The sequence below is a fragment of the Delphinapterus leucas genome, chromosome 11 (genome assembly GCF_059928025.1).
Source record: "Delphinapterus leucas isolate spDelLeu-1000000601 "Yukka" chromosome 11, BTC_Dleu_Yukka2, whole genome shotgun sequence".
NCBI lineage: Eukaryota > Metazoa > Chordata > Mammalia > Artiodactyla > Monodontidae > Delphinapterus > Delphinapterus leucas.
The window spans coordinates 8,448,894-8,465,488 of record NC_143139.1 but is presented as its reverse complement, the minus strand read 5'-3'; the positions used below and the strand labels follow the sequence as shown (position 1 = coordinate 8,465,488).

General features: G+C 36.9%; 1 protein-coding gene across 2 annotated transcripts; it reads left to right on the top strand.

Moving 5' to 3' along the window:
* Nucleotides 1–4,035: 4,035 nt before the first annotated feature.
* On the top strand, nt 4,036–15,954 carry CLEC7A (C-type lectin domain containing 7A). Of its 2 annotated transcripts, XM_022577551.3 has the most exons (6): nt 4,039–4,218; nt 5,950–6,048; nt 7,037–7,165; nt 8,231–8,382; nt 9,799–9,917; nt 15,186–15,954. In XM_022577551.3, exons 1-6 carry the CDS (start codon nt 4,116–4,118, stop codon nt 15,316–15,318), a joined length of 735 nt encoding a protein of 244 aa, XP_022433259.2. In that variant the 5' UTR covers nt 4,039–4,115; the 3' UTR covers nt 15,319–15,954. The 2 variants fall into 2 exon arrangements, with proteins under 2 accessions (XP_022433260.2, XP_022433259.2); XM_022577552.2 differs by lacking the exon at nt 7,037–7,165 and having other exon boundaries at nt 4,036–4,218.
* The last annotated feature ends 641 nt before the right edge of the window (nt 15,955–16,595 follow it).

The window sequence follows — 16,595 nt, the reverse complement described above, 5'->3', positions numbered from 1 at the left end:
TGGTTACTAGCAGGGAAGGGTAGTGGGGAGGGATAGATTAACTAGATTACTACCGTTAACAACAGTTTAACATATGTAGAAATGAGAGCATGACCAGGCTAATTCAGCGGTACTGAATGCAGTTTTTTAAGTTGTTTTATTGGTGCAATATTCAATCTAACTCTTGATTCAATTTATTGTATTTTTAGCTTATAAAACGTGTTTTCACTTCTAAGAACTTTTCTCAGATTTCTCATTTTTCTTTGAAGAAAAAACTTGCTGTATAAATGCAATTTTCATTAAATCTCGCTGAGAATGTGAATTAGTTAATTGTTATTTGCTGGGTTTTGTTTGTTGTTTGGTTGGTTAGATTGGTTTGTTTTTCACCTGTTTCTTACATTACTGTTTAACCAGGGGTATTTTTCTCAGAATATGCAAACTGTCTTTCCCCACTCCCTCCTGCCGTCTTTTTTTTTTTTTTTTTTTAATTTGCTGCACCTCGAGGTTTGCTTGCGGGATCTTAGTTCTCCGACCAGGGATCGAACGCAGCTCCTGCAGTGAAAGTGTTGAGTCCTAACCACTGGACCACCAGGGAATTCCCCCTCCTGCCTTTTAAAATGCTGAGGGATTATTTTTCCTACTTTGTCATTGATTTGTGTGATCACTGTTTAATTGTTTTAGTCCTGGACAAAAGAGAAGTCTAAAGTTTACATTCACTGAAAATTTTCTTTGACAACTTAGAGAGTCAGTTGTTTTTGTAGGTTTGTGATTAAACAGAGGACGGCAGTCAAAGAAAATAAAAGTTATTACATAAAGATTCTCCCATTGTGCGTGGGGTGTCTGAATCAATAGTAAAAAGCTTTTTATTACTGCCTAGAAGGTGCTCCCTTCATTCCTGTTCTCTAGTTCTACTTAGTTGACTGACCTTTCTTCCTTAAGCCAATTTATTCACTCTGAGAAAAAAATCCCTTTCTTTCCAGCTCTCCTCTGCTTTCCCAAGGGCTGCATTATCTAACTGGATGTCTGATGGAGGTCGAGATTAGATCCACACCACTATTTTGTGCCTGTGAAAAGTTAGTAAAACTTCTGTGGCAGGCTAGGTAAGACGGTGAATTTTACTTTTTTTCATTGACCTCTCTTCCATGTCGATACGTATTAATGAGAACTGTAGAACTCTTGGAACAGAACAACTCCATCCAAACCTTTGCACTAAGACATTTGACAAACTCTAACATGGCGTCTAGCAGTTTAAGGCTGTGTCCTGGAATGATCCCAGATCCCTTTAAAATGCCTGCCTGAGAAAGTTCATTGCTGCCAGGAGAATTTACTGTTTGTTCGTGAGACAGTGGCATGGACATATATACACTACCAAATGTAAAACCGATAGCTAGTGGGAAGCAGCTGCATTGTACGGGGAGATCAGCTCGGTGCTTTGGGACCACCCAGAGGGGTTGGATAGGGAGGGTGGGAAGGAGGGAGATGCAAGAGGGAAGAGATATGGGGATATATGTATAGCTCATTCACTTTGTTATAAAGCAGAAAGTAACACAACATTGTAAAGCAATTATACTCCAATAAAGATGTTAAAAAACACACACACATACACAAAAAAATAAAATTAAATTAAAAAAATAAAATCCTCTCTCTGCCCTTTGAGGTGTAAAGCTACCACCTAAAACTTTCCTCAGGGTCCTGAGAACCATCTCTGAAAGCAAACAGGGAATTAGTTAGGGAGATAACCTGCCCTCTCCCAGTCCCCATGGGAGGGTAGGGCCCTAGCTTCAGTGGGGCACAACCTTGCTGCAATACGCAACAGTGTATCCTGTCCAAAGGATGAAGAAGCTTGTTTTTCTTCCAGAGAAGCACCAATGAACAAATCCGCATGGTCTAGTCACATGGATTAACCCTCTTAATACCACTCAGTGCCTTTCCCTTAGCACAGCACAGCCTTTAAAAAGTCGATAGTCCTTTGTTTTGGGGAAGTTGAGTTCAGTTTATGCTGGGCCCTCCTCTCTGTTATAATCGTATTACTGAAGGAAATCTGTCCTCACCAACTTTTTTTTTTTAACATCTTTGTTGGAGTATAATTGCTTTACAATGGTGTGTTAGTTTCTGCTTTATACAAAGTGAATCAGCTATACATATACATACATCCCCATATCCCCTCCCTCTTGCATCTCCCTCCCACCCTCCCTATCCCACCCCTTTAGGTGGTCACAAAGCACCGAGCTGATCTCCCTGTGCTATGTGGCTGCTTCCCACTAGCTAGCTATTTTACATTTGGTACTGTATATATGTCCATGCCACTCTCTCACTTTGTCCCAGCTTACCCTTCCCCCTCCCCATGTCCTCAAGTCCATTCTCTACGTCTGCGTCTTTATTCCTGTCCTGCCCCTAGGTTCTTCATGACCATTTTTTTTTCTTAGATTCCATATATATGTGTTAGCATATGATATTTGTTTTTCTCCTTCTGACTTATTTCACTCTGTAGGACAGACTCTAGGTCCATCCACCTCACTACAAATAACTCAATTTCGTTTCTTTTTATGGCTGAGTAATATTCCATTGTATATGTGCCACATCTTCTTTATCCATTCATCTGTCAATGGACATTTAGGTTGCTTCCATGTCCTGGCCATTGTAAATAGTGCTGCAGTGAACATTGTGGTACGTGACTCTTTTTGAATCATGGTTTTCTCAGGGTATATGCCCAGTAGTGGCATTGCTGGGTGATATGGTAGTTCTCTTTTCAGTTTTTTAAGGAACCTCCATACTGTTCTCCATAGACACTGTATCAATTTACATTGAATGAGTGTCTGGTTTTATCTTTGACAACAGCCAGTAGTCTCTTCCATTCTGCTTGCTTTGAAGTCTTGTGAACAGATGGGTACCTCTCTAGTTTCTAGCAATGATAAATGTTTTTCCATATCTCATTAACTTGGGTATTACTGTGGAAATTGGCAAAGAGGAAACATTAAGCATTTAACATAGTATTTCAGTTCCAGAATTCTCCATAAGCTGTTACTTGCAATATAAGTGTACAGAATGGGGAAGGGGGCAGGGTAGCATAACAGAAATGATCATGAGTTTTGCAGTAAGAGTGGACTTCGGTTTGATTCCTTGCTTCATTATTTTTATTAGTTTCTTAAAACTGAGCAAGGGAGTAAAATTTCTTTGTCTCAGTTTTGTCCTTTGAAAATAGGACTAAACAACAAGGTCCTACAGTCTAACACAGGGAACTGTATTCGGTATCTTGTAATAAACCATAAGGAAAAGAACATGAAAAATATATATCTGAATCACTTCGCTGTATACCAGAAACTAACACAACATTGTAAATCAACTATACTTAAGACAGAAAATAGGACTAATAGTGCCTATCTCATAGACTTGTTGGAAAACTGAGATTGTATAAGAAAACACGTACCATAGGTAGTACTTAGCTCATAGTCATTGATGAATAAATAATTTTCTACTTTGTATTATAAATCTCTGACAAGCCCCAAAGAGATTTGTTTCCTCTCTCTGTTGTTACAACAATGTACCTCCTTATGGTATCCTTCATGAACCTATCTGTGGGTTTCCTCCCTTACTCCATAAGCTTCTTCACAGGTATCATTTATCCTTTTATCCCCACCTCCTGTCAATTGAAAAGATGGGCATTTGATACATGTTTACTGAAAGAGCAGTACATGAATGCATGAACAGCTGTAACAAAGTATTGGTGAACTCAAGGGACCAAAATTGTTTTAAGTTTACATAGGCCAAGTCAATTAATGATGTCCAGTTCGGTTGTGAGAATACTGAAAGCGGCATAAGACATTAATGGTTTCATTTTTCTTATGTTTGATCTGAAACAAAGATCTATCTATTGTGCTACCTTATAATTTTCTTAAGAATCATCCGTCTCAGAAACAGGATCTAAAGGTACCAGTGGGAAATTACCACTGCATATTTTTCATTTCCTGCTTTTGGGTATCTGGTTGGACTGCTTAAGCTCAACTTGTTAAAGCCTAGTAAATGCCTCCCCCACTTGACTTGACTCATAGGTCCTCTTTTGCCCACAGGCAGTTGTCTTCGGAGAAGAGAAGAAAGAGCTCTCGTATACCGAGGCAACTCAGGAACTCAATAGCACAATGGAACACCATTCTTCCATAGAACATTTGGATGAAGATGGATATACTCAATTGGACTTCAGCTCTTGCAATATCATCAGGAAACCTGTGGTCTCAGAGAAAGGTATATTTTTTTCTTTCTGACTTCAACATTTACATTCTCATCAACTAAAACTGGAAGTGGAAAAAATTGGAGAGACTTGCGATTTGTTGGGCTTTTATTAATATATTGTAAAAGGTTTTCAGGAGTCACTGAAGATAATTTGAACGTGCACTAAGGCTTTTGGTAACCATTCGGTGACTACTCATTAATACAGCCGACCCTTGAACAACATGGGTTTGAACGGCACAGGTCCACTTATACATGGTTGTTTTTCAAAAGTAAATACTACAGTACTACACGATCTGCTGTTGGTTGAATCCATGGATTCCAAACTGTGGATATGGAAGAACTGAGATACAGAGGGCCAACTCTAAGTTATATGGAGATTTTTGACTTTGGGGAGGGGCGGTGCCCCTAATCCCTGTGTCGTTCAAGGGTCAACTATGTTTAAGTTAATTATTACGATGATAGAAAATACTCACAATTTCTCTGTTCTATAGGGACAGACACTTCAAAAATAAGAAGTGGGTAATAAGTGTGATGAGATGCAAAGCTGAAAGAATTTCAATAGGAGTGGCTTGTTTATTTGACAGAAAAGAGTAAATTGCAGAATAGAGGTCAAAGAAACACAGAAGTGTAAATGAACAACATCAGGATATTGGAGATAAGAATGAGAAGAATGAAAAGATGGAAAAAACAACTTGTGATTTTATGGAAAAGGCCAAAGGGAAGTCAGAATTCATAGGGTTTAGAATCCTGAGCCTGTTTGTGTGTGTGTGTGTGTGTGTGTGTGTGGTAATGAGATCGATTTGGAATTTTTTTTTTTAAACAAAAGGGAGTTCTTTGTATGCCAGTGAAGAAATATATATGTATTAGCCAAAAAGATCCCATCATCAGGACATGAGTCTTAGACATAGTGTAAAAGAGGTGACATCTGGAGAAGGGCATTAAAAGATTTCTCTCTTCACTGAATGAGCAATTTAATCTCTATGGTTCCCCTATTTGACAACTCTCTGAAATGCTTTTATTGCTTATTCTCAGTTTTTAAGTGGTGATATTAATATAAAGCGAGTTTCCTGTTATCAGGAGATTATTCACAGGTTTTGACGGCAGAATTTACTCTCTTCTGCTTTCTGTTCATTCCCATTGCACAATCATTTTCCTCTTGTCACTTATGCAATTCTTTTCTTGGGCAACTCGATGGGGAAGAGTGGAAAAACTAGATGATGCAAGAGGTAGGGAGGCATGTGTGTGTTTATAGATGTGTGTGGACAAATTGTGTTGCCTATAATGTGTTAGTAGTCCCTAAGCTAGGTACTTTTACATATGTTAACTTAATGCCCATAATAATCCTTTGAGGTATTATTAACCTAATTTTTCACAAAGAGAAATGGAAAAACAGAGGAAGTAATTTGCCCAAGGACGTGCAAGAAGTAAGTGAAAGGGAAAGATTACCCTTAGTAACCAGAATTATTTCTGCTACATTAAGCTATCTCTTTTAAGAATAGGTAGGATTTCTTGAATCCTGGTAGTGTCAAGAACTATAGACATCAATGTGGAGCTGAAATTAGGAGTGCATAGATATCAAGTTTCAGAACCTGAAGAGGTATGCTAAAGGTGGAGAAAAATTCAGACTAATCCTACATGACTAGCTTATCTGGATATCAGATTTTGATGAACTGTAGAATTGAAGTGCTCTGTGATCCATCATCCAATTTCTTTATTCAATTTCTGCTCCCTATGGTGCCTCAGGATTTTGTGCTGCATCCCCTCGTTGGCGTCCCATTGCTGTGACTTTGGGAATTTTATGCTTGGTAATGCTGGTGATAACTGTGGTGCTGTGTACCATGGGTGAGTATTGGTGGGAGAGATTAACAACAGACATTTAATAAGCATTTATACTGTTCCAGGCACTCTTTTAAGAGCGTAACATAATCTAATTGAATCTGTATATTGACCCTATTGAATTGGCGCTATTAGTTCTCATTTTATTTCTAGGGTCATAAACTAGTTATTGGTAGGACCATGATTAGAAATTTGGGTGATCTGCCCTAAAAACTCATACTCTTAACTGCATGCTCTCCTTGAATAGCTGGTTTCAAAGCTATGGAATTCCTAGGATAAATTAATGAAAGCAAACCAGAGGAGGTAAAAAGGAAGTACAATTGGTGCTTATCTTCCTAATGAAATAAATTCTCTAAAGAGACTATAAGCTATTTTTTATGTCTCATGATTTAAGGAAATTGTTTTATACCTGATCTTTACTCTAAACTCCTTTGGATAATATCAGGAAATACCTGAGGCACTTATCAAATACTAACTAGTTATTTTGTGACGGATGAATAAATTTCCATAGATTTTATTGCTCATGCATTCAAAATTGAATAAAGTATTATTGTACCTTCAAAGAGGCTATATGAAAGATTTCTTAAATAGGCAAGTGTTTATTGAGTACATTCTATGTTATAGGCACCAGGCAGGTTCTCAAGGAACTCTCATTTTTAAATAATAGAAGGAAGATAGAAGATTTATTACTCTTTCAAATCATCCATGGTACCAATTGACTGTATTCCATTTGCTTCATTTTTCTCTTTTGTATTAAACCTTCTTCATGGAAGTTATTTCTTTTTTCCATATATTTCATCTATCATCTATTCTATCTATCTATCTATCTATCTATGATCTAACTTTACCTCTCCATCAGCAATGTATTATCTATCACTAATCAAGTATGTATCCCTTTACATTTCAACAAAAATATGGTTTTGGGGATTTTAATTCTCAAACATAGCAAAATGACCTTTTCTTCTGTAATTACTATTGTTGTTGGTATATGAAGCTATCTGGAGACCCAGTTCAGGGAACAACCTGTTGAAGGATAACAGCTTTCAATCAAGAAATAAAGAGAACCACAGTCAACCATCTCTAGAAGAGAATGTGGCTCCTACCAAGGCTCTCACGACCACAGGCAAGGAAGAATTAAAAGATTAATAAAGTCCTTGATTCAGAAGGGTTAATTATTGGTGCTAAGGTTTGGAGCAACGGGTGAAGAAAGTACTTTTACGTGTGGTGATTGTGCATCCAAGGAAAGCCCACAGCAGTATTGTCTCAGTAAAATATGTCCCCTGTCATATATAAAGTGATATCATAAATACCTTATGAACTTAGTTGAATCTCCAACTTAGTTGGATTTTTTAAAAATCAGTAACTAATTTATCACAGGCTATGTATTTAGGCTTATAGGAGATTGTATAATTTGATGTGAAGGAACAAAAAGTGTTCTCATCCCTTAGGGAATTGACATTTTAAAATGATATAGTTAAAATAGGACATAGGAAAAGAAAAACGGATAGAAAAAGGAAAGTGTTGCTAAGAATTAAACATTTACAAAAGAAATAAACCTAATAGATATGTTTCTGTAAACTCTGGTTAAATTTGTTTTTCTTTAATCCTGCAAGTTCATTTATTTAATTATAATTTTATATACACGAAACTTCAATTTCTAATTGCATCATTATTGACTATGACAATATTTTGACTTCAATTTTCCATCTCTGGACACATACCTCCTCACTATTTGTATCACATTACTCTATAATGTGAATGATTGCTCTTATACTTTTCTTATTTGGAAAATTGCTTTCTGAAATGGATCTCACACTTGTAAAATAAGTTAACATGAAATTACTGTATATCTCAGTGATTGATTTTGAATTGATTTATTAGTTATCATGGAGAAAAGGAGTTCTGGTCTGACTTTGAAGGAATGGAAGACAAGTCAAGAAGGAAAGGAGGGTTCACTGTCTAAAACACTGTTTATAGCCACTCAATTCATTTTTTAATTGTAAATGAATAAGGGGTTTTAATGTAGCCTCTTCTGTAAGGTTGTACCCATATAGTTTGAATTGAAAATGAAATCTATTAATGGTAATTCATTGATTATTTATCAAGTGTCCTTAGGATGAATGGTACTTGCACTGAAAGAGGGAATTGATATAGTATGAATCTCATTGTATTTATCTTTTATTTCCAGGAGTTCTTTCTAGCTCTTGTCCCCCTAACTGGATCACACATCAGAATAGCTGTTATCTATTTAGCACATCATTAGATTCCTGGGATACATGTAAAAGACGGTGCTTGCAACTGGGCTCTAATCTCCTGAAGATAGACAGCTTAAAAGAGTTGGTAAGTGTAGATTTCAGTTATAATTATCTGTGGTCTATATTGAACAGAAAAATAGAGGTAGGTTCCAGGTAATGATGATTTTTCCCTAAAAGAAAGTCATTTTACATATCCTCCATGATTATAATAATAGCATACATTAAGTGAGTAAAGTGCATAATATATGCTTCTCTCTGTAATTAATTAATTAAAATATGAACACATTTTACTTTGAAATAAATCCTTTAAGCACAACTGCACATTGACCATAATAGTCAGGCCTCTACTCATTTTTGTGGCCTTGGATTTCAGGTTGTAAGTGTGGTGGAGTGAAATAGAAAAATCTTCCCCTTGTTATCATAATTACCGAGAGAAACAGCAGCTATGATAATATACATTTATAAATCATTTACTCCTTGCAATATACTAGGAAAGGCAAAGAGGTTTAAAAAGTAGGCTTGTTTTAGCAGTGCTCAAATAATTTGTGAGAAAATAGAAACAACTCAGGTATTAAAAGTAAGATATCTCGTACCGGCCACAAGTGTCATAGAAATTCAGGGAGAGATCCCCACGGACATAAAAACTTTACAGAAAATGTGCAACTTACGATGCATCTTGAATGAAGGATAGAACTCAGATGAGCCATGAGAAGGGGTTAATAGTCAGGAAACATTCTATACTACAAATCTAAACAATCTATAACTTCTATACTTACTTTTACTACTCTCAATATTTTTGTTTCTATTCTGTCTTACCCAACAGTTACAGTTCACATAAAAATTAATGGAAGTAGATGTATGATTAAAAAAAGAGCATAGGATTGGAAGTCTGTCTGACTTTTAGACCTTCCCGTAATTGCCGCTATGTTGTGCTATATTTGTCAGCAATTCACATATGATCTTTAACCCCCAGATTACTTATGCATAACTCATGCAGTGGGACTAAATACTTTAAAATTGTCATCTCACTCTGAGAAGCATTTCTTGACTAAGGTCATGTAAATTTATATTTTCTGTTAAAATTGTGGAGAAGATGGTGGCCTGTCATCCATGAACATTGCCTAGGATATGTTGTCACCCTTGGATTTTGTCAGGTAGGTTGAATGCAAGCCGTGCAATGTTGACATTAAGGATGCATTCTTTATTGGAAAATTAAACAATACGACTCTGAAGAAATGAGATACGACTTTTGAGACACTCAATGGCATTCAAGAATTGGCCAAGACAATTGGCCAAGACAGAGAATTGGTCAAGACAGAATTGGCACTTCTGTCTAAGTTGACGCCAGTATATGTGTACATCCTCCACCAAGGTGACTCAATCTCTGTTTCTCAAAATCTCCAAGAGTCTGTTTCTGTATCTTCTCTTTATCTCTATCATCTCTGTCTATCACACTCTCTCTCTCTCCTTGACTTGTATTTGTATTTATGTTTCCTTACAGGAATTTATATCTAGGCAAGTGTCTTCCCAACCTGACCATTCATTTTGGATAGGGCTTTCTCGCCGTCAGACTGAAGAACCATGGCTCTGGGACGATGGTTCAATATTGTTGTCTAACTTGTAAGTATCTGGAGAGACAAAGCTTCATACTCTTCCTCAGAGAGGTGAGAGCATGTCAGGCAGTTAAGAATCTGATCTGTTGGCCATAATAAGAAAGAGAGAGAAAAAGATACATAGTGATGGGGAGAGAGAAAGAGTGAGCCAGGAGAAAAAAAGAAAACAAGAGGGTAGAGGAGGACTGAAGAGTCACAAAGAGCTGAATGGCCATCTCGAGCTGTCAACACAAGTGCTCCCTCAGCTTTCTTACTAGGAGGGCATGTGTGTGAAGCTGCCCAGGAAGGTGCAATCACTGTGACTCAGTGTAAAACTGTGCTTAAGAGCAATGCTTTGAAGTCAGTTCTCAGCTTGAGTCAATGATTGGCCCACTCATTGTGTGAAACTGGATGAGTTCCTTAATCTAATGGCACCCCTCTTTCTGCACCTGTAAATGAGAATAAAAATAGTACGTACCTCTTAGGATTTTGAGATAAAAGTAAAATCACTTAGCACAGCATCTTGCACGTAGTAAATGTGTGATACATGCTATTATTATTAATTTTAAAAGCAACCACATTTCACTTTTTTTTTTTTTTTTTTGCGGTACGCGGGCCTCTCACTGTTGTGGCCTCTCCCGTTGCGGAGCACAGGCTCCGGATGCGCAGGCTCAGCGGCCATGGCTCACGGGCGCAGCCGCTCCAGGGCGTGTGGGATCTTCCCGGACCGGGGCACGAACCCGTGTCCCCTGCATCGGCAGGCGGACTCTCAACCACTGCACCACCAGGGAAGCCCACATTTCACATTTTATAAAGCTCTTTTAGACATATGAACATTTGCATGATTATAAATTTTTCCTCATTGTATGCGTACTCACTAATATACACACAATGAAGAAGAATTTACATATGGAGACTTATTATGAGGAATAAGCTCACACATGATTATAAAGACTGAGAAATCCGACAATCTGCTGTCTGCAAGTTGGATACCCAGGAAATCATGTAGTGTATGAGCTTCAGTCCAAGTATGAAGGGCTTAAAACCAGGGGAACCAACGGTGTAAAACCCAGTGCCAGAGCAGGAGAGGGTGAGATGAGATGAGATGTCGCCACTCACACAGTCAGGCAGGAAGAAAGGAACAAATTTCTGCTTCTGCCTTTTTGTTCTATTTAGGCCCTCAATGGATTGGGTGATGCCCACCCACGTTGGGGAGTGAAGTCTAATTTACTGAGTCTAGTTCACTGATTCAAATGACACACTCAAAAATAATGTTTGATCTGGCTGTGGCTAGTAAAGTTGACACATGAAATTAACTCTCACAAAGTGTTGAAGTCTTCCTCACTGCAGTTGTCGTTCATTTTCTCTTTAATATCTGCAGAATATGAAATTATATTCCCCTTTTCAATTTCTATTATTGGTATGTGTATTTGCATATGTGTGTGTGTGTGCTTTCTTCTTTCTTTTCTTTTCTTTTTTTTAATCAATCTCATTGGGTGTAGTTTTCAAAGAAAGAACTTGTGGCTGTGTTGATTCTTTCTCCCTCTGTGTCTTTTTCTCTCTCTTTTTTCCCCATTAATTTTGGTTTTCACCTTCATCATTTCCTTCCATTCAATTTCTTTGTGTTGAATTTGCTACTTTTTTTTTTTTTTTTTTTTTTTTTTTTTGCCGTACGCCGGCCTCCCACCCCTGCGGCCTCTCCCATTGTGGAGCACAGGCTCCGCAAGCGCAGGCTCAGAAGCCATGGCCCACAGGCCCAGCAGCTCCACAGCATATGGGATCCTCCCAGACCGGGGCACGAACCCGTGTCCCCTGCATCAGCAGGAGGACTCCCCACCACTGCGCCACCAGGGAAGCCCCAAATTTGCTACTTTTTCTCTAACTTCTTGTGTGGACTCATGAAGTTCGTCCTTTTTTTTCCTCAAGTGTGTACATTTAAGGCTATAATTTTAGTGTATTTTCATTTTCATTCAGTTCAAACTACTTTTTAATTTTCATTGTGAGTTGTTCTTTGGCCAATGAGTTACTTCGAAATGTATTTCTTAATTTAGAAATATCTGTGTGTTTATAGTTATCCTTCTGTTTTAGGTTTTAGTTTAGTTCCATTGTGGTCAGAGAACATACTCAGTGTGACTGCAGTTCTCTGGTTTTTGGTTTTGTTTGTTTGTTTCTTTGGCCACACCATGCAGTGCAGCTTGCAGGATCTTAGTTCCCTGACCAGGGATTGAACCCAGGCCCTCAGCAGTGAAAATCCTGAGCCCTAACCACTGGACCACCAGGGATTTCTCAGTTCTCTGGTTTTTATTTGCTTCGTCTTATACTGAGAGAATTATAATAAAATCTTCCACTGTAATTCTACTCACAACTCTGTAAACATTTTTGTTGATGTGTTGAAGCCAAATTATTAGGCACATATAGTTTAGAATTGTTATATCTTGCAGGCTCAGGCTCATTCAATGTACTTTTTCTTTTCTTTCTTTCCTCTTTTTTGAACTTTTTTTTATTGTTCCACCTTTTCTTATGTTAATTTAGAGTTTACTTTTTAACTAATTTTAGCAGTTACTCTAGAGATTTCAACATACAGTCTTCACTCATCAAAGTCTAATATTAATTGGCCTTTTCATGTTTTTCCTGGGCAATATAAAATATTAGAGTATTTCTTTACTCTGTATACTCCCTCCCCAATTTACATGCTATTATTTTTGTGTATTTTAACTCTGGCCCATATTTTCCCACATTTTAGTATCTCTAAAATTGGCAAATGTCTTACCACTGCTGGTCTTTTATAATCATTGTCATCCTGCACTAAAATTGAGCTCTGTCAAAGCGTAGCATTTGTTTCTGCCAGTCAAAGAGGAACACCACAAACCTGAGGCTACTTAAATTAAACACTCCAGTAGAGGTTTTGTATATGTGTGTGTGTGTGTGTGTGTATACTGTTATAGGTTCAGACAGAAAAATTGTACGAGTAGCAGCTTGTGGCTCAACATCATAGGGGGTATAATTTTTTCCTCCCACCTTCCCCCTGGTGGCAAGATTGAGAAATGCACTTTTCATTGTTACTCTTTTTTGTTTGGCAGTTTTATTTTTCATTTACTCCTGCACCAAAATAGTCCTTTGTTTTCCAGCTTCTGCAGGGTTTTCTGTTAAATTCCCATCTCGAATGCATTTATTTCACAGAATTAAATAAATGGTACACCAATGGTTGATGGCATCTTGGATTCAATAAAAGTATAGCCCTAGAAAACAATATAGATTTATGCAGTCAGTTTATTAGATTTTCCCACATATTTACGGGTTTCATTGCTTCTTAATCCTCTCTGCCTCTCTTACCTTCCATTTTGAATCATTTTCTTAAATATGAAGAATACTCTTTAGTATTTCCTTTAGAGTTGAAATTTTAAGGTCAGATTTTCTGTGCTTGTCTAAAACTGTCTTTATTTCAAATTTTCTAAAAAATATTTTGAGTATAAAATTAGCAATTTATAGTCTTTTTTCTTTCAAGCATTCAGAGATATTACTATAATGTATTCTATTTTTATTGTTGTTTTTGAAATGTCAGCTATTTGAAGGTAATATATGTTTTAAATTTGATGTCTTTTTTCAGCTTTGAAAAGTTTTCAGCCACATGCTTCAGATGTTGCTTCCTTCCTGACTTTATTCCCTTCTTCTGGAATTCCAGTTAAATGTATTACAGACCCATTCACAATATCCTATATGTCTCATTGCTTTTTCCTATATTTTTATCCTTTTTTTCCCTGTAACCTATGTATTTATTTCTCACCTATCTTGCAGCATTTATTTTTCCTCATCTGTAGCTAAACTGCCACTGAAAGCCTCAGTTAAGCTTTTAATTTAGTTTGATGAATTTTTCAGTTTTACAATTTCTCAAATCTACCAGTTGCTATTTATAATTCCTAGCTTTCTTCTAACATTCTCAGTATTGTGTTTTAACTCCTAGAATACACTGTATAGTTGTTTTAACATTTGTGCTTGATAATACCAGTGTCATATACTCATTTGTATCTGTTTCTATTATCTTTTTCTTCTAATTTTTATTCATATCGATATATCTGATTTTTTTTTGATAATGCACTTAACATTATCTCTTAAATGTTTGTAGAATGAATTTGAAGTTTACAGAGAAGCTTTTCATTTGCTTCTGACAAGCACCATCGGGTATGAATAGTACAAACTGAGTATTATCACATTTTGATTTTAATACCACTTAACTATTTCACTTCCACTAGCCAAAGCACAGTGAATTTATTAACAAAGAATCTTGACAAAATATATCTCCTACTTTTCTATAGCCCTTTGTCTTGTGTTTTCTTTTCTGTTTTAAAAAACGAATAGTGGACTCTCTAAAGTCATAAGAGTAGGTCCAAATTAACATTTTGATATGTAACTACTCATTGGTGACAGTAATTTAATCTGGCTCTGTACATACTCCAAAATCTCTTAGAGGTCAAGAAAATTTTTTGGAGAAGATCACTGGTCAGAATTCTCCCTGAGGCTGGATCAAAGTTGTTTCATGTCCTTAGTCTAGTTATTTCAATAGAAGAATTCTCTCAATCCTCCAACTCCAGAGCCAAGAAGAGATAGATGTACAGGATGAAAAGTACCAGACCATAGCTTTTATACTGAGGCTCAGTGATGCCCTCTGAGCTTGACTGAATAATTAACACTGCTCCTTTAGGAGACTAAAGAGCAAACAGAACAGAGCCGTGCTTCTGTTAACCCATGGTAATTCTCATAATCGTTTCTCATTATATTGCAATACAAAGCAAACTTCAGGATGCATTAAAAATATAGGGTTGTTTGAACTGCCTTTAAATGGCTTTGATATCAATGATTCTTCACTTAGTTCTAAATAACTTTTAGCAAGAACGCTTCAACTTGGTCTACTCACTAAACATACCCAATAATATTTTCCCTAAACTGTTGCTTCATTTGATAAATATACTTCTAGGTAAAAGGTTAAAAGAGAAGTAAAGAACTGTCTATAGAATGTTAAATAGTTTTTCTTTTTTGTCAGTTTTATTTAATTTTATGCAACTAGTAGTATTTCTTAAAATTTTTTTGAGTCATTTTTATGCCTTAGTAATGAAGGTTATTTTGTTACCACTGGAAACAAATAGAATCTAAATTCAAGTTTCCTTTTTCAATGATACGTACACTTCAGAGACTCTTTTCACCAGTATCCTTACCAATTTATTTCAGCATTGTGGAGACAGTGGACAACATTCCTTATGTTTGTTCTATACAATTACCTTATTGTATTTTATTTTAACAGGTTTCAAATCAGAAGAACAGTTACCAAACAAGACTCATCTCACAGTTGTGTATGGATTCATGTGTCAGTCATTTACGACCAACTTTGTAGTGTGCCTTCACACGGTATTTGTGAGAAGAAGCTGTCAATATAACGGTGGGGATGTCGCCGTGGAGGAGCAGAGAGCAATAAGTAAGATAGTAAGGAGGGTAGAAAACAACATGTTTATGACCAAAAGCATCATAAAAAAATCATCCAATTCCATCTCTTTTTTTCTCAAATAGCCGAGAGAATATGTCTGCCATATCTCTGACTAAGAGAATCTTGTATAATGCGAAATTGTAGGGAATCTGCTGTTATAAGAAAGCTTTCTCCTTTTTAAATACTATCAATCAAAAAAAGATCTGATAATGAATATAAAAAAGTAACCTGTCCTCTTGACAGAGGTATTAACATGTTGTAATGCAAAACATGTTTTATTACTTTTTATGATTACTGTTTTGCAGTTTTCAGCAATTCCTCAGGAATTAATTACTGTTAAAAGGTATTATTGGAACATAACTAAGTTCCCTCATACGGGGATTTGTCTCTTTCTTATTTTCTTTTAAACTTTCCCATTGGTGCTACTTATATTTCCAATGGGGATTTCCATATTACTGGAGAGGCATTTACAGTCTTCTTGTATTCATTAATATGTGAACAGAAATTGCATCACGTTCACTGCCTTTTTCCCTTTAAAATGGTTAACGTTATGCAAATTTCATTTTAATAAAAAATGCTAATGAAAGAACCTTTGGCCTTTAAATTATGTGCCATGTGTAATTAACACTATCTCTATTTGCCCTCTCCCCAAAAATGATGAATCTGACCCTGGGGAGGAGGTAGTATAATAGGTAGTTTTGGGCTGAAGAATAAATTTTGGATCTTAAATATTTAAAGAATCGAAGATAGAAATGTTTGGGGAGGTTGACTAGTGTCTTTTTTTTTTTTTCGCGGTACGCGGGCCTTTCACTGCTGTGGCCTCTCCCGTTGCGGAGCACAGGCTCCGGACGCGCAGGCTCAGCGGCCACGGCTCAGGGGCCCAGCCGCTCCGCGGCACGTGGGATCCTCCCGGACCGGGGCTCGAACCCGCGTCCCCTGCATCGGCAGGCGGACTCTCAACCACTGCGCCACCAGGGAAGCCCCGACTAGTGTCTTTTAAGACGCTAACTTGTGTTGTCACTATCTGAAAAGAAATGTGGAAGGGCAAAGACAATTCAGGTTGAGAGTTAAATTAAGGCATAAAGCGGGATTTCGAAGCGATGCCATGCATTTTAATTTTGTTTTTGGTTTAATTGGGTCTCCTGTATCCTCCGAATGGAGTGGATGGTTTGAAGAAACCTTGATAATCAAGGAAATAATCCTGTATGCTGAATGTCCAGCTGCACTTAT